The following is a 17,225-nucleotide window of genomic DNA, read 5'->3' as shown; positions in this document are numbered from 1 at the left end:
TTGCTAACAATCACACAAATGAATATATTTCCCATTGTAAGAATGAGAATTGTTCCACCGATCAGACCAAATAATTTAAATACTGTAGATAATAAAATATCCCGAAGACAAACCTGCTCCATACACCCTCACCAAATTATTTTTAGATTTATTGTCCCCACTCTAGAATAAAACTTACACGTTTGGGTTCACAATCTGTTCCACACAATGATTTTTGTCGTTAAAAATCAGGTCTCCCTACCAAACTTCCCTGCTTAAAACACAGGTATCAGGTCTCCCTACCAAACTTCCCTGCTTAAAACATGAGTATCAGGTCTCCCTACCAAACGTCCCTGCTAAAACATAAGTATCAGGTCTCCCTACCAAACTTCCCTGCTTAAAACATAGGTATCAGGTCTCCCTACCAAACGTCCCTGCTAAAACATAAGTATCAGGTCTCCCTACCAAACTTCCCTGCTAAAACATGAGTATCAGGTCTCCCTACCAAACGTCCCTGCTAAAACATAAGTATCAGGTCTCCCTACCAAACTTCCCTGCTTAAAACATAGGTATCAGGTCTCCCTACCAAACGTCCCTGCTAAAACATAGGTATCAGGTCTCCCTACCAAACTTCCCTGCTTAAAACACAGGTATCAGGTCTCCCTACCAAACTTCCCTGCTAAAACATAAGTATCAGGTCTCCCTACCAAACTTCCCTGCTTAAAACATAGGTATCAGGTCTCCCTACCAAACGTCCCTGCTAAAACATAAGTATCAGGTCTCCCTACCAAACGTCCCTGCTAAAACATAAGTATCAGGTCTCCCTACCAAACGTCCCTGCTAAAACATAGGTATCAGGTCTCCCTACCAAACGTCCCTGCTAAAACATAAGTATCAGGTCTCCCTACCAAACGTCCCTGCTAAAACATAGGTATCAGGTCTCCCTACCAAACGTCCCTGCTAAAACATAGGTATCAGGTCTCCCTACCAAACGTCCCTGCTAAAACGTAGGTCAGCTTCCTTTTCGTTGTCACAACCCCCTGGAGCAGGGCTACTCAATTACTATTGGAGAAGGTTCGGTCACACAAAAGATGATGGCAAAGGTCTGGATGGACATAGTCATTTATCGGCATAGTAACGAACCCCCACATCTCGACCCAAGTGACCCCAAACTGTCCAAACTGTTCACAGCTCTCTTTCCTGCAGTTCTCCTTATTTTGCCATGTCTTATGTGTTTTCATATGATACCTGAGTGACTCAACAAATTCAATGTGTGCCCCCTTGTGGTCGGGGGCCCTAGGCAAGTAATCTGGCCATGATAACCAAGAGAGCTGGTTAACCTAACCATCTAGCTAAGAGGGCCCGTTGTTAATCAACTGGACATTTCTGACAGGTTATAAATAGCTCTCTATGGTCCGTCAGGGAATATCATAGAGGAAAAATGTCTATTGTCGTGACTTGACTTCAACCTCAATCTGAAGACTGTTATTTATCTAATTAACCAACTATGTTTAATTGATACCCAATGAAATTAATCATGTAACAATTAACTCATTAGGATCTTGGGCACCACGAGAGCGGTTCTTTAAAGAGTTACCATCTCCCGAATCATTTACCTATCACATCTATAAACAGTAAACGTATTAATCATAACCTCGTATCATATCATCATTCTGAACAGTCGTAACCTCCTTGCATCTGCAAAAACCCGAGCCTTACTCATGATTCAGTACTACACAAATTGGTTTAATTATTTATTTACTGTCTAATTAAGTGGGAACACAGGATAAACATACACACTGCACCAGTTATTGTCTAGAGACATAATTAGCTGAAAACAGGTCCCTAGCAGAATGACAACAACATGGCTGCTTTTTAAAGAAGAGATGGAGAGGGAGAGAGAGAGGGACTGAGACACTTAACATTGGTACATTCCGAAACTACTCTCACCTACATTAACCATATACTTTGCAGACAAACCGCCGCCCACTTTGAGTAAGAAATCATGAATGTATTTATGTGAAATGTCTGGGGTCGCCGTGGAGCTCTCACTGAACAGGGCCCCCTTAGAAAGGGGGTTGGGCCTTTTCGCGGCACGCTTGTAAGGCTCTGATTGTCCAAAATGGTTCTGACAAGTCTTATACTGTTGTTCTCCTCTGCAACCGCCCGGTATCCAGTGGCTTGTTGTGTAGTCCTGAACAGAACTACAGAGTTTATTTCCCTTCCATTCACTCTTGATGGTGCTTCCTTGAAGGTAGGCTAGCCAGCCTTATCGATGGTTTCCCATTGGGGTGATGAGAGTAGCGTAATACGATGGTTTGAGCAGAGTAGCAGAATGGTCCTTCTTAACTTTGCTAATCAGCCATACCAGTGATTGTCCGGGAGATGAGTTCATCGTCTCTACCTCGTGTTGAGATTCAGAGTTCAAACCACTTTAAACGTGCAGCTGTAGCTTCACATCTTTCTGGTCTGGTATGTACTCTCTTAACCCATCATTTATACAGTGTGCAGGAAAGTGGCGGTTCTGGCAGGCTGACATGCTCTGTGACCTCACTCAGGGCGGTAACTACTCACTGTGCAAAGTCCATGGTTAACAATTATCTCTTATAGCTTCTCAAATCACATCCTTCTCTTAACAAAAACACTTTAATATTTTTTCATATTACATGCAAAACACATAGTATGGAAAATTCATACATGTAGTGGGTATACACTCCAAGTTACAGTATTTCCTTTATTAAATGTTTAATGACATCACAAAATAGCAAACTAAATTACATCAGTGTTCTATAGAATACCTCTGACCATTCCCCAAGTTCTAAGTTAGAAATATTGTTCCATTATTCGCTTTTGAACATGTCAGAGTTTCAGAGGGAAAAGTCTGTTAAAAGAAAGCACATTCCTTTGGGTGGATGTTGAGAGCGCAAGCCTGGATCTGCTCCTTTGATTTACAACAGGACGTGAGTTTTTAACCTCCCACTACTTTAAATCAAATCAAATTGTATTTGTCATATGTGCCGAATACAACAGGTATTTCGCCTTACAGTGAAATTCTTACGTACAAGCCCTTAACGAGGAGACTAATTCAACTGTGGATTAAATCGACTTTTGTACATGCTGTTAAAACCCCAGGAAGTGTAGCTGCTGCCTTGGCAACAGGTAATGGGGGATCCGTAATAAATACAAATACGAAGGGCTGTATACTGCAATAGGGACATGAGTAACAGCAACTTAATGTGTTGACAACACTGGACATAAAACAACTGTGATGCTCTTTTTAACATTTTATAAACTCAGCAGAGAAAGCATGTTGACTGGGGATTCTGTAGGGTTGTTTGTAGTAGGTCTACCTGTTTGGGGTTGTTTGGAGTAGGTCTACCTGTTTATGGTTGTTTGGAGTAGATCTACCTGTTTATGGTTGTTTGGAGTAGGTCTACCTGTTTGGGGTTGTTTGGAGTAGGTCTACCTGTTTATGGTTGTTTGGAGTAGATCTACCTGTTTATGGTTGTTTGGAGTAGGTCTACCTGTTTGGGGTTGTTTGGAGTAGGTCTACCTGTTTATGGTTGTTTGGAGTAGGTCTACCTGTTTGGGGTTGTTTGGAGTAGGTCTACCTGTTTGGGGTTGTTTGGAGTAGGTCTACCTGTTTGGGGTTGTTTGGAGTAGGTCTACCTGTTTATGGTTGTTTGGAGTAGATCTACCTGTTTATGGTTGTTTGGAGTAGGTCTACCTGTTTGGGGTTGTTTGGAGTAGGTCTACCTGTTTGGGGTTGTTTGGAGTAGGTCTACCTGTTTATGGTTGTTTGGAGTAGGTCTACCTGTTTGGGGTTGTTTGGAGTAGGTCTACCTGTTTATGGTTGTTTGGAGTAGATCTACCTGTTTATGGTTGTTTGGAGTAGGTCTACCTGTTTGGGGTTGTTTGGAGTAGGTCTACCTGTTTGGGGTTGTTTGGAGTAGGTCTACATGTTTGGGGTTGTTTGGAGTAGGTCTACCTGTTTGGGGTTGTTTGGAGTAGGTCTACCTGTTTGGGGTTGTTTGGAGTAGGTCTACCTGTTTGGGGTTGTTTGGAGTAGGTCTACCTGTTTGGGGTTGTTTGGAGTAGGTCTACCTGTTTGGGGTTGTTTGGAGTAGGTCTACCTGTTTGGGGTTGTTTGGAGTAGGTCTACCTGTTTGGGGTTGTTTGGAGTAGGTCTACCTGTTTGGGGTTGTTTGGAGTAGGTCTACCTGTTTGGGGTTGTTTGGAGTAGGTCTACCTGTTTGGGGTTGTTTGGAGTAGGTCTACCTGTTTGGGGTTGTTTGGAGTAGGTCTACCTGTTTGGGGTTGTTTGGAGTAGGTCTACCTGTTTGGGGTTGTTTGGAGTAGGTCTACCTGTTTGGGGTTGTTTGGAGTAGGTCTACCTGTTTGGGGTTGTTTGGAGTAGGTCTACCTGTTTGGGGTTGTTTGGAGTAGGTCTACCTGTTTGGGGTTGTTTGGAGTAGGTCTACCTGTGGAGTAGGTCTACCTGTTTGGGGTTGTTTGGAGTAGGTCTACCTGTTTGGGGTTGTTTTGGAGTAGGTCTACCTGTTTGGTTGTTTAGGTCTACCTGTTTGGTTGTAGGTCTACCTGTTTGGGGTTGTTTGGAGTAGGTCTACCTGTTTGGGGTTGTTTGGAGTAGGTCTACCTGTTTGTAGGGTTGTTTGTGAGTAGGTCTACCTGTTTGGGGTTGTTTGGAGTAGGTCTACCTGTTTGGGGTTGTTTGGAGTAGGTCTACCTGTTTGGGGTTGTTTGGAGTAGGTCTACCTGTTTGGGGTTGTTTGGAGTAGGTCTACCTGTTTGGGGTTGTTTGGAGTAGGTCTACCTGTTTATGGTTGTTTGGAGTAGGTCTACCTGTTTGGGGTTGTTTGGAGTAGGTCTACCTGTTTGGGGTTGTTTGGAGTAGGTCTACCTGTTTGGGGTTGTTTGGAGTAGGTCTACCTGTTTGGGGTTGTTTGGAGTAGGTCTACCTGTTTGGGGTTGTTTGGAGTAGGTCTACCTGTTTGGGGTTGTTTGGAGTAGGTCTACCTGTTTGGGGTTGTTTGGAGTAGGTCTACCTGTTTAGGGTTGTTTGGAGTAGGTTGGCCTGTTTAGGGTTGTAGGTCTACCTGTTTAGTGTTGTAGGTCGACCTGTTTATGGTTGTTTGGAGTAGGTCTACCTGTTTATGGTTGTTTGGAGTAGGTCTCCCTGTTTATGGTTGTTTGGAGTAGGTCTACCTGTTTGGGGTTGTTTGGAGTAGGTCTACCTGTTTGGGGTTGTTTGGAGTAGGTCTACCTGTTTATGGTTGTTTGGAGTAGGTCTACCTGTTTGGGGTTGTTTGGAGTAGGTCTACCTGTTTGGGGTTGTTTGGAGTAGGTCTACCTGTTTGGGGTTGTTTGGAGTAGGTCTACCTGTTTGGGGTTGTTTGGAGTAGGTCTACATGTTTGGGGTTGTTTGGAGTAGGTCTACCTGTTTGGGGTTGTTTGGAGTAGGTCTACCTGTTTGGGGTTGTTTGGAGTAGGTCTACCTGTTTGGGGTTGTTTGGAGTAGGTCTACCTGTTTGGGGTTGTTTGGAGTAGGTCTACCTGTTTGGGGTTGTTTGGAGTAGGTCTACCTGTTTGGGGTTGTTTGGAGTAGGTCTACCTGTTTGGGGTTGTTTGGAGTAGGTCTACCTGTTTGGGGTTGTTTGGAGTAGGTCTACATGTTTGGGGTTGTTTGGAGTAGGTCTACCTGTTTGGGGTTGTTTGGAGTAGGTCTACCTGTTTGGGGTTGTTTGGAGTAGGTCTACCTTTTTGGGGTTGTTTGGAGTAGGTCTACCTGTTTAGGGTTGTTTGGAGTAGGTCTACCTGTTTGGGGTTGTTTGGAGTAGGTCTACCTGTTTGGGGTTGTTTGGAGTAGGTCTACATGTTTGGGGTTGTTTGGAGTAGGTCTACCTGTTTGGGGTTGTTTGGAGTAGGTCGACCTGTTTGGGGTTGTTTGGAGTAGGTCTACCTGTTTGGGGTTGTTTGGAGTAGGTCTACCTGTTTGGGGTTGTTTGGAGTAGGTCTACCTGTTTGGGGTTGTTTGGAGTAGGTCTACCTGTTTAGTGTTGTTTGGAGTAGGTCTACCTGTTTGGGGTTGTTTGGAGTAGGTCTACCTGTTTGGGGTTGTTTGGAGTAGGTCTACCTGTTTGGGGTTGTTTGGAGTAGGTCTACCTGTTTGGGGTTGTTTGGAGTAGGTCTACCTGTTTAGTGTTGTTTGGGGTGAATAGTAGCACCTGGTCATAATCACTTTCTTTACATGTAGCTACACTGTTTCACTTTAAATGACTATTATGCATCTGGCGCTCTTACTTGACTGACACCAGTTACATCCTGAGGACTCCTAGTGAACCAAACAGACAACACACCAGTTACATCCTAGTGAGCCAAAAAGACAACACACCAATTACATCCTGAGGACTCCTAGTGAACCAAACAGACAACACACCAATTACATCCTGAGGACTCCTAGTGAACCAAACAGACAACACACCAATTACATCCTAGTGAACCAAACAGACAACACACCAGTTACATCCTGAGGACTCCTAGTGAACCAAACAGACAACACACCAATTACATCCTAGTGAACCAAACAGACAACACACCAGTTACATCCTGAGGACGAGACTCCTAGTGCACAAACAGACAACACACCAATTACATCCTGAGGACGAGACTCCTAGTGAACAAAACAGACAACACACCAATAACATCCTGAGGACTCCTAGTGAACAAAACAGACAATACACCAATAACATCCTGAGGACTCCTAGTGAACAAAACAGACAATACACCAATTACATCCTGAGGACGAGACTCCTAGTGAACAAAACAGACAATACACCAATAACATCCTGAGGACTCCTAGTGAACCAAACAGACAACACACCAATTACATCCTGAGTACTCCTAGTGAACCAAACAGACAACACACCAATTACATCCTAGTGAACCAAACAGACAACACACCAATTACATCCTAGTGAGCCAAACAGACAACACACCAATTACATCCTAGTGAACCAAACAGACAACACACCAATTACATCCTAGTGAACCAAACAGACAACACACCAATTACATCCTGAGGACGAGACTCCTAGTGCACAAACAGACAACACACCAATTACATCCTAGTGAACCAAACAGACAACACACCAATTACATCCTAGTAAGCCAAACAGACAACACACCAATTACATCCTAGTGAACCAAACAGACAACACACCAATTACATCCTGAGGACTCCTAGTGAACCAAACAGACAACACACCAATTACATCCTGAGTACTCCTAGTGAACCAAACAGACAACACACCAATTACATCCTAGTGAACCAAACAGACAACACACCAGTTACATCCTGAGGACGAGACTCCTAGTGAACAAACAGACAACACACCAATTACATCCTAGTGAACCAAACAGACAACACACCAATTACATCCTAGTGAACCAAACAGACAATACACCAATTACATCCTGAGGACTCCTAGTGAACAAAACATACAATACACCAATTACATCCTGAGGACGAGACTCCTAGTGAACAAAACATACAATACACCAATTACATCCTGAGGACGAGACTCCTAGTGCACAAACATACAATACACCAATTACATCCTGAGGACGAGACTCCTAGTGAACAAAACAGACAACACACCAGTTACATCCTGAGGACGAGACTCCTAGTGAACAAAACAGACAACACACCAATTACATCCTGAGGACGAGACTCCTAGTGAACAAAACAGACAATACACCAATTACATCCTGAGGACGAGACTCCTAGTGAACAAAACAGACAATACACCAATTACATCCTGAGGACGAGACTCCTAGTGAACAAAACAGACAATACACCAATTACATCCTGAGGACGAGACTCCTAGTGAACAAAACAGACAACACACCAATAACATCCTGAGGACGAGACTCCTAGTGAACAAAACAGACAATACACCAATTACATCCTGAGGACGAGACTCCTAGTGCACAAACATACAATACACCAATTACATCCTGAGGACGAGACTCCTAGTGCACAAACATACAACACACCAATTACATCCTGAGGACGAGACTCCTAGTGAACAAAACAGACAACACACCAATAACATCCTGAGGACGAGACTCCTAGTGAACAAAACAGACAACACACCAATTACATCCTGAGGACGAGACTCCTAGTGAACAAAACAGACAACACACCAATAACATCCTGAGGACGAGACTCCTAGTGAACAAAACAGACAACACACCAGTTACATCCTGAGGACGAGACTCCTAGTGAACAAAACAGACAACACACCAATTACATCCTGAGGACGAGACTCCTAGTGAACAAAACAGACAATACACCAATTACATCCTGAGGACGAGACTCCTAGTGCACAAACATACAATACACCAGTTACATCCTGAGGACGAGACTCCTCGTGCACAAACATACAATACACCAATTACATCCTGAGGACGAGACTCCTAGTGAACAAAACAGACAACACACCAATTACATCCTGAGGACGAGACTCCTAGTGAACAAACATACAATACACCAATTACATCCTGAGGACGAGACTCCTAGTGAACAAAACAGACAACACACCAATTACATCCTGAGGACGAGACTCCTAGTGCACAAACATACAATACACCAATTACATCCTGAGGACGAGACTCCTAGTGCACAAACATACAATACACCAATTACATCCTGAGGACGAGACTCCTAGTGCACAAACATACAATACACCAATTACATCCTGAGGACGAGACTCCTAGTGAACAAAACAGACAACACACCAATTACATCCTGAGGACGAGACTCCTAGTGCACAAACATACAATACACCAATTACATCCTGAGGACGAGACTCCTCGTGCACAAACATACAATACACCAATTACATCCTGAGGACGAGACTCCTAGTGCACAAACATACAATACACCAATTACATCCTGAGGACGAGACTCCTAGTGAACAAAACAGACAACACACCAATTACATCCTGAGGACGAGACTCCTCGTGCACAAACATACAATACACCAATAACATCCTGAGGACGAGACTCCTAGTGAACAAAACAGACAACACACCAATTACATCCTGAGGACGAGACTCCTCGTGCACAAACATACAATACACCAATAACATCCTGAGGACGAGACTCCTAGTGAACAAAACAGACAACACACCAATAACATCCTGAGGACGAGACTCCTAGTGCACAAACATACAATACACCAATTACATCCTGAGGACGAGACTCTAGTGAACAAAACAGACAACACACCAGTTACATCCTGAGGACGAGACTCCTAGTGCACAAACATACAATACACCAATTACATCCTGAGGACGAGACTCCTAGTGAACAAAACAGACAACACACCAGTTACATCCTGAGGACGAGACTCCTAGTGAACCAAACAGACAACACACCAATTACATCCTGAGTACTCCTAGTGAACCAAACAGACAACACACCAATTACATCCTAGTGAACCAAACAGACAACACACCAGTTACATCCTGAGGACGAGACTCCTAGTGAACAAACAGACAACACACCAATTACATCCTAGTGAACCAAACAGACAACACACCAATTACATCCTAGTGAACCAAACAGACAATACACCAATTACATCCTGAGGACAAGACTCCTAGTGAACAAAACATACAATACACCAATTACATCCTGAGGACGAGACTCCTAGTGAACAAAACATACAATACACCAATTACATCCTGAGGACGAGACTCCTAGTGCACAAACAGACAATACACCAATTACATCCTGAGGACGAGACTCCTAGTGAACAAAACAGACAACACACCAATTACATCCTGAGGACGAGACTCCTAGTGAACAAAACAGACAACACACCAATTACATCCTGAGGACAGACAACACAGACTCTAGTGAACAAAACAGACAATACACCAATTACATCCTGAGGACGAGACTCCTAGTGAACAAAACAGACAATACACCAATTACATCCTGAGGACGAGACTCCTAGTGAACAAAACAGACAACACACCAATAACATCCTGAGGACGAGACTCCTAGTGCACAAACATACAATACACCAATTACATCCTGAGGACGAGACTCCTAGTGAACAAAACAGACAACACACCAGTTACATCCTGAGGACGAGACTCCTAGTGCACAAACATACAATACACCAATTACATCCTGAGGACGAGACTCCTAGTGAACAAAACAGACAACACACCAGTTACATCCTGAGGACGAGACTCCTAGTGAACCAAACAGACAACACACCAATTACATCCTGAGGACTGCTAGTGAACCAAACAGACAACACACCAATTACATCCTGAGTACTCCTAGTGAACCAAACAGACAACACACCAATTACATCCTAGTGAACCAAACAGACAACACACCAGTTACATCCTGAGGACGAGACTCCTAGTGAACAAACAGACAACACACCAATTACATCCTAGTGAACCAAACAGACAACACACCAATTACATCCTAGTGAACCAAACAGACAATACACCAATTACATCCTGAGGACAAGACTCCTAGTGAACAAAACATACAATACACCAATTACATCCTGAGGACGAGACTCCTAGTGAACAAAACATACAATACACCAATTACATCCTGAGGACGAGACTCCTAGTGCACAAACATACAATACACCAATTACATCCTGAGGACGAGACTCCTAGTGAACAAAACAGACAACACACCAGTTACATCCTGAGGACGAGACTCCTAGTGAACAAAACAGACAACACACCAATTACATCCTGAGGACGAGACTCCTAGTGAACAAAACAGACAATACACCAATTACATCCTGAGGACGAGACTCCTAGTGAACAAAACAGACAATACACCAATTACATCCTGAGGACGAGACTCCTAGTGAACAAAACAGACAACACACCAATAACATCCTGAGGAACGAGACTCCTAGTGCACAAACATACAATACACCAATTACATCCTGAGGACGAGACTCCTAGTGAACAAAACAGACAACACACCAGTTACATCCTGAGGACGAGACTCCTAGTGCACAAACATACAATACACCAATTACATCCTGAGGACGAGACTCCTAGTGAACAAAACAGACAACACACCAGTTACATCCTGAGGACGAGACTCCTAGTGAACCAAACAGACAACACACCAATTACATCCTGAGGACTGCTAGTGAACCAAACAGACAACACACCAATTACATCCTGAGTACTCCTAGTGAACCAAACAGACAACACACCAATTACATCCTAGTGAACCAAACAGACAACACACCAGTTACATCCTGAGGACGAGACTCCTAGTGAACAAACAGACAACACACCAATTACATCCTAGTGAACCAAACAGACAACACACCAATTACATCCTAGTGAACCAAACAGACAATACACCAATTACATCCTGAGGACTCCTAGTGAACAAAACATACAATACACCAATTACATCCTGAGGACGAGACTCCTAGTGAACAAAACATACAATACACCAATTACATCCTGAGGACGAGACTCCTAGTGAACAAAACAGACAACACACCAGTTACATCCTGAGGACGAGACTCCTAGTGAACAAAACAGACAACACACCAATTACATCCTGAGGACGAGACTCCTAGTGAACAAAACAGACAATACACCAATTACATCCTGAGGACGAGACTCCTAGTGAACAAAACAGACAATACACCAATTACATCCTGAGGACGAGACTCCTAGTGAACAAAACAGACAATACACCAATTACATCCTGAGGACGAGACTCCTAGTGAACAAAACAGACAACACACCAATAACATCCTGAGGACGAGACTCCTAGTGAACAAAACAGACAATACACCAATTACATCCTGAGGACGAGACTCCTAGTGAACAAAACAGACAACACACCAATAACATCCTGAGGACGAGACTCCTAGTGAACAAAACAGACAACACACCAATTACATCCTGAGGACGAGACTCCTAGTGAACAAAACAGACAACACACCAATAACATCCTGAGGACGAGACTCCTAGTGAACAAAACAGACAACACACCAGTTACATCCTGAGGACGAGACTCCTAGTGAACAAAACAGACAACACACCAATTACATCCTGAGGACGAGACTCCTAGTGAACAAAACAGACAATATACCAATTACATCCTGAGGACGAGACTCCTAGTGCACAAACATACAATACACCAGTTACATCCTGAGGACGAGACTCCTCGTGCACAAACATACAATACACCAATTACATCCTGAGGACGAGACTCTAGTGAACAAAACAGACAACACACCAATTACATCCTGAGGACGAGACTCCTAGTGAACAAACATACAATACACCAATTACATCCTGAGGACGAGACTCCTAGTGAACAAAACAGACAACACACCAATTACATCCTGAGGACGAGACTCCTAGTGCACAAACATACAATACACCAATTACATCCTGAGGACGAGACTCCTAGTGCACAAACATACAATACACCAATTACATCCTGAGGACGAGACTCCTAGTGCACAAACATACAATACACCAATTACATCCTGAGGACGAGACTCCTAGTGAACAAAACAGACAACACACCAATTACATCCTGAGGACGAGACTCCTAGTGCACAAACATACAATACACCAATTACATCCTGAGGACGAGACTCCTAGTGCACAAACATACAATACACCAATTACATCCTGAGGACGAGACTCTCTAGTGCACAAAACATACAATACACCATTACATCCTGAGGACGAGACTCCTAGTGAACAAAACATACAATACACCAATTACATCCTGAGGACGAGACTCCTAGTGCACAAACATACAATACACCAATTACATCCTGAGGACGAGACTCCTAGTGAACAAAACAGACAACACACCAATTACATCCTGAGGACGAGACTCCTCGTGCACAAACATACAATACACCAATAACATCCTGAGGACGAGACTCCTAGTGAACAAAACAGACAACACACCAATTACATCCTGAGGACGAGACTCCTCGTGCACAAACATACAATACACCAATAACATCCTGAGGACGAGACTCCTAGTGAACAAAACAGACAACACACCAATAACATCCTGAGGAACGAGACTCCTAGTGCACAAACATACAATACACCAATTACATCCTGAGGACGAGACTCCTAGTGAACAAAACAGACAACACACCAGTTACATCCTGAGGACGAGACTCCTAGTGCACAAACATACAATACACCAATTACATCCTGAGGACGAGACTCCTAGTGAACAAAACAGACAACACACCAGTTACATCCTGAGGACGAGACTCCTAGTGAACCAAACAGACAACACACCAATTACATCCTGAGGACGAGACTCCTAGTGAACAAAACAGACAACACACCAGTTACATCCTGAGGACGAGACTCCTAGTGAACCAAACAGACAACACACCAATTACATCCTGAGTACTCCTAGTGAACCAAACAGACAACACACCAATTACATCCTAGTGAACCAAACAGACAACACACCAATTACATCCTAGTGAACCAAACAGACAATACACCAATTACATCCTGAGGACGAGACTCCTAGTGAACAAAACAGACAATACACCAATTACATCCTGAGGACTCCTAGTGAACAAAACAGACAATACACCAATTACATCCTGAGGACTCCTAGTGAACAAAACAGACAACACACCAGTTACATCCTGAGGACGAGACTCCTAGTGAACCAAACAGACAACACACCAATTACATCCTGAGGACGAGACTCCTAGTGAACAAAACAGACAACACACCAGTTACATCCTGAGGACGAGACTCCTAGTGAACCAAACAGACAACACACCAATTACATCCTGAGTACTCCTAGTGAACCAAACAGACAACACACCAATTACATCTTAGTGAACCAAACAGACAACACACCAATTACATCCTGAGTACTCCTAGTGAACCAAACAGACAACACACCAATTACATCCTAGTGAACCAAACAGACAATACACCAATTACATCCTGAGGACGAGACTCCTAGTGAACAAAACAGACAATACACCAATTACATCCTGAGGACTCCTAGTGAACAAAACATACAATACACCAATTACATCCTGAGGACGAGACTCCTAGTGAACAAAACAGACAATACACCAATTACATCCTGAGGACGAGACTCCTAGTGCACAAACATACAATACACCAATTACATCCTGAGGACGAGACTCCTAGTGAACAAAACAGACAACACACCAATTACATCCTGAGGACGAGACTCCTAGTGAACAAAACAGACAACACACCAATTACATCCTGAGGACGAGACTCCTAGTGAACAAAACAGACAACACACCAATTACATCCTGAGGACGAGACTCCTAGTGAACAAAACAGACAACACACCAGTTACATCCTGAGGACGAGACTCCTCGTGCACAAACATACAATACACCAATTACATCCTGAGGACGAGACTCCTAGTGAACAAAACAGACAACACACCAGTTACATCCTGAGGACGAGACTCCTAGTGCACAAACATACAATACACCAATTACATCCTGAGGACGAGACTCCTAGTGAACAAAACAGACAACACACCAGTTACATCCTGAGGACGAGACTCCTAGTGCACAAACATACAATACACCAATTACATCCTGAGGACGAGACTCCTAGTGAACAAAACAGACAACACACCAGTTACATCCTGAGGACCAGACTCCTAGTGAACAAAACAGACAACACACCAGTTACATCCTGAGGACGAGACTCCTCGTGAACCAAACAGACAACACACCAATTACATCCTGAGGACGAGACTCCTAGTGAACAAAACAGACAACACACCAATTACATCCTGAGGACGAGACTCCTAGTGAACAAAACAGACAATACACCAGTTACATCCTGAGGACGAGACTCCTAGTGAACAAAACAGACAACACACCAATTACATCCTGAGGACGAGACTCCTAGTGAACAAAACAGACAACACACCAATTACATCCTGAGGACGAGACTCCTAGTGAACAAAACAGACAACACACCAATTACATCCTAGTGAACCAAACAGACAACACACCAATTACATCCTGAGGACGAGACTCCTAGTGAACCAAACAGACAACACACCAATTACATCCTGAGGACGAGACTCCTAGTGAACAAAACAGACAACACACCAATTACATCCTAGTGAACCAAACAGACAACACACCAATTACATCCTGAGGACGAGACTCCTAGTGAACAAAACAGACAACACACCAATTACATCCTGAGGACGAGACTCCTAGTGAACAAAACAGACAACACACCAATAACATCCTGAGGACTCCTAGTGAACAAAACAGACAACACACCAATTACATCCTGAGGACTCCTAGTGAACAAAACAGACAACACACCAATTACATCCTGAGGACTCCTAGTGAACAAAACAGACAACACACCAATTACATCCTGAGGACTCCTAGTGAACAAAACAGACAACACACCAATTACATCCTGAGGACGAGACTCCTAGTGAACAAAACAGACAACTCACCAGTTACATCCTGAGCACGAGACTCCTAGTGAACAAAACAGACAACACACCAATTACATCCTGAGGACTCCTAGTGAACAAAACAGACAACACACCAATTACATCCTGAGGACTCCTAGTGAACAAAACAGACAACACACCAATTACATCCTGAGGACTCCTAGTGAACAAAACAGACAACACACCAATTACATCCTGAGGACTCCTAGTGAACAAAACAGACAACACACCAATTACATCCTGAGGACGAGACTCCTAGTGAACAAAACAGACAACTCACCAGTTACATCCTGAGGACGAGACTCCTAGTGAACAAAACAGACAACTCACCAGTTACATCCTGAGGACGAGACTCCTAGTGAACAAACAGACAATACACCAATTACATCCTGAGGACGAGACTCCTAGTGAACAAAACAGACAACACACCAATTACATCCTGAGGACGAGACTCCTAGTGAACAAAACAGACAACACACCAATAACATCCTGAGGACGAGACTCCTAGTGCACAAAACAGACAACACCAATTACATCCTGAGGACGAGACTCCTAGTGAACAAAACAGACAACTCACCAGTTACATCCTGAGGACGAGACTCCTAGTGAACAAAACAGACAACTCACCAGTTACATCCTGAGGACGAGACTCCTAGTGAACAAACAGACAATACACCAATTACATCCTGAGGACGAGACTCCTAGTGAACAAAACAGACAACACACCAATTACATCCTGAGGACGAGACTCCTAGTGCACAAAACAGACAACACACCAGTTACATCCTGAGGACGAGACTCCTAGTGAACAAAACAGACAACTCCGCTTTTGTATCACGTTCTTAGGCTGGTTCCTCTCAACATCTATTCCTTTAAACCAGAGGATCTTAATCATGGTCCTGGGGACCCAAACATGTATAAAGCTTTGTGTCCCCAGGATCAGGATGAAGAACCACTGCTCTACACCTATTCAAAGGCTGTGGGCTTTTACGTTTAAGGGCCACACATAAGAGAAGAACAGATGATGCACTATATCTCTTGTGTACCATGCATAGTGAATACCCATGAGTTACATATGTAATATTCACTAAAGGTTCAGTGTGACTCTTGGGCCAAACGAGAAGCAGATTGCAGAGAAAGATTGTGTTGGAGATGGTCTGGAAAAACTCCTGTTCCAAGTCATTAGAGCAACAGTACATGCTGAGAAAGCTCACTAAGCTAATATATAGCCATAAAAACCTTGGTTGTGTTTATGGGTAGAAGAGCTGATATATACTAACCAGATGTTACCTCAGTGGTTCCTGTGGTTCTATGGCCAATTCTGATTCTTTGTCCAATTATGGGGAACAGCTGATCAGAATTTGTCAGTCTGTATAAACGCAGCCTAAGTGTCCTTGTGGTTGTGAAGGCTTGGTTACTCTAACATCCATACTATTATTGACTGTGTCTGTGTGTGCTGTGTGTGTTTGTGTTTGGGGTAGAAGATCTGCGGGGTGTGACGATAGTAGAGCTGATTAAGAAGGAAGGCAGCACCCTGGGCCTCACCATCTCTGGAGGAACAGACAAGGACGGAAAGCCCCGCGTCTCCAACCTACGACCAGGAGGTCTGGCTGCCAGGTGAGATCTCACTTTTGTGAACAATGAGGTAATTACTTTT

The 17,225-nt window shown here is 43.5% G+C and overlaps 1 protein-coding gene across 1 annotated transcript in view; it reads left to right on the top strand.

Annotated features, from left to right (window-relative positions):
• The first annotated feature begins 16,820 nt into the window (after positions 1-16,820).
• Positions 16,821-17,225, top strand: part of LOC118379680 (glutamate receptor-interacting protein 2-like) — a 186,102-nt gene continuing 185,697 nt past the window's right edge. Inside the window, exons 1-2 of the mRNA XM_052474577.1 lie at positions 16,821-16,824; positions 17,050-17,185. Of these exons, the coding sequence (XP_052330537.1) occupies positions 16,821-16,824; positions 17,050-17,185 (140 nt within the window). The remainder of the gene's footprint in view (positions 16,825-17,049; positions 17,186-17,225) is intronic.

This window comes from Oncorhynchus keta, chromosome 21, assembly GCF_023373465.1.
Source record: "Oncorhynchus keta strain PuntledgeMale-10-30-2019 chromosome 21, Oket_V2, whole genome shotgun sequence".
Taxonomy (NCBI): Eukaryota; Metazoa; Chordata; class Actinopteri; order Salmoniformes; family Salmonidae; genus Oncorhynchus; species Oncorhynchus keta.
The sequence above is the reverse complement of the archived record's forward strand: the minus strand, read 5'-3'. Positions and strand labels throughout refer to the sequence as shown.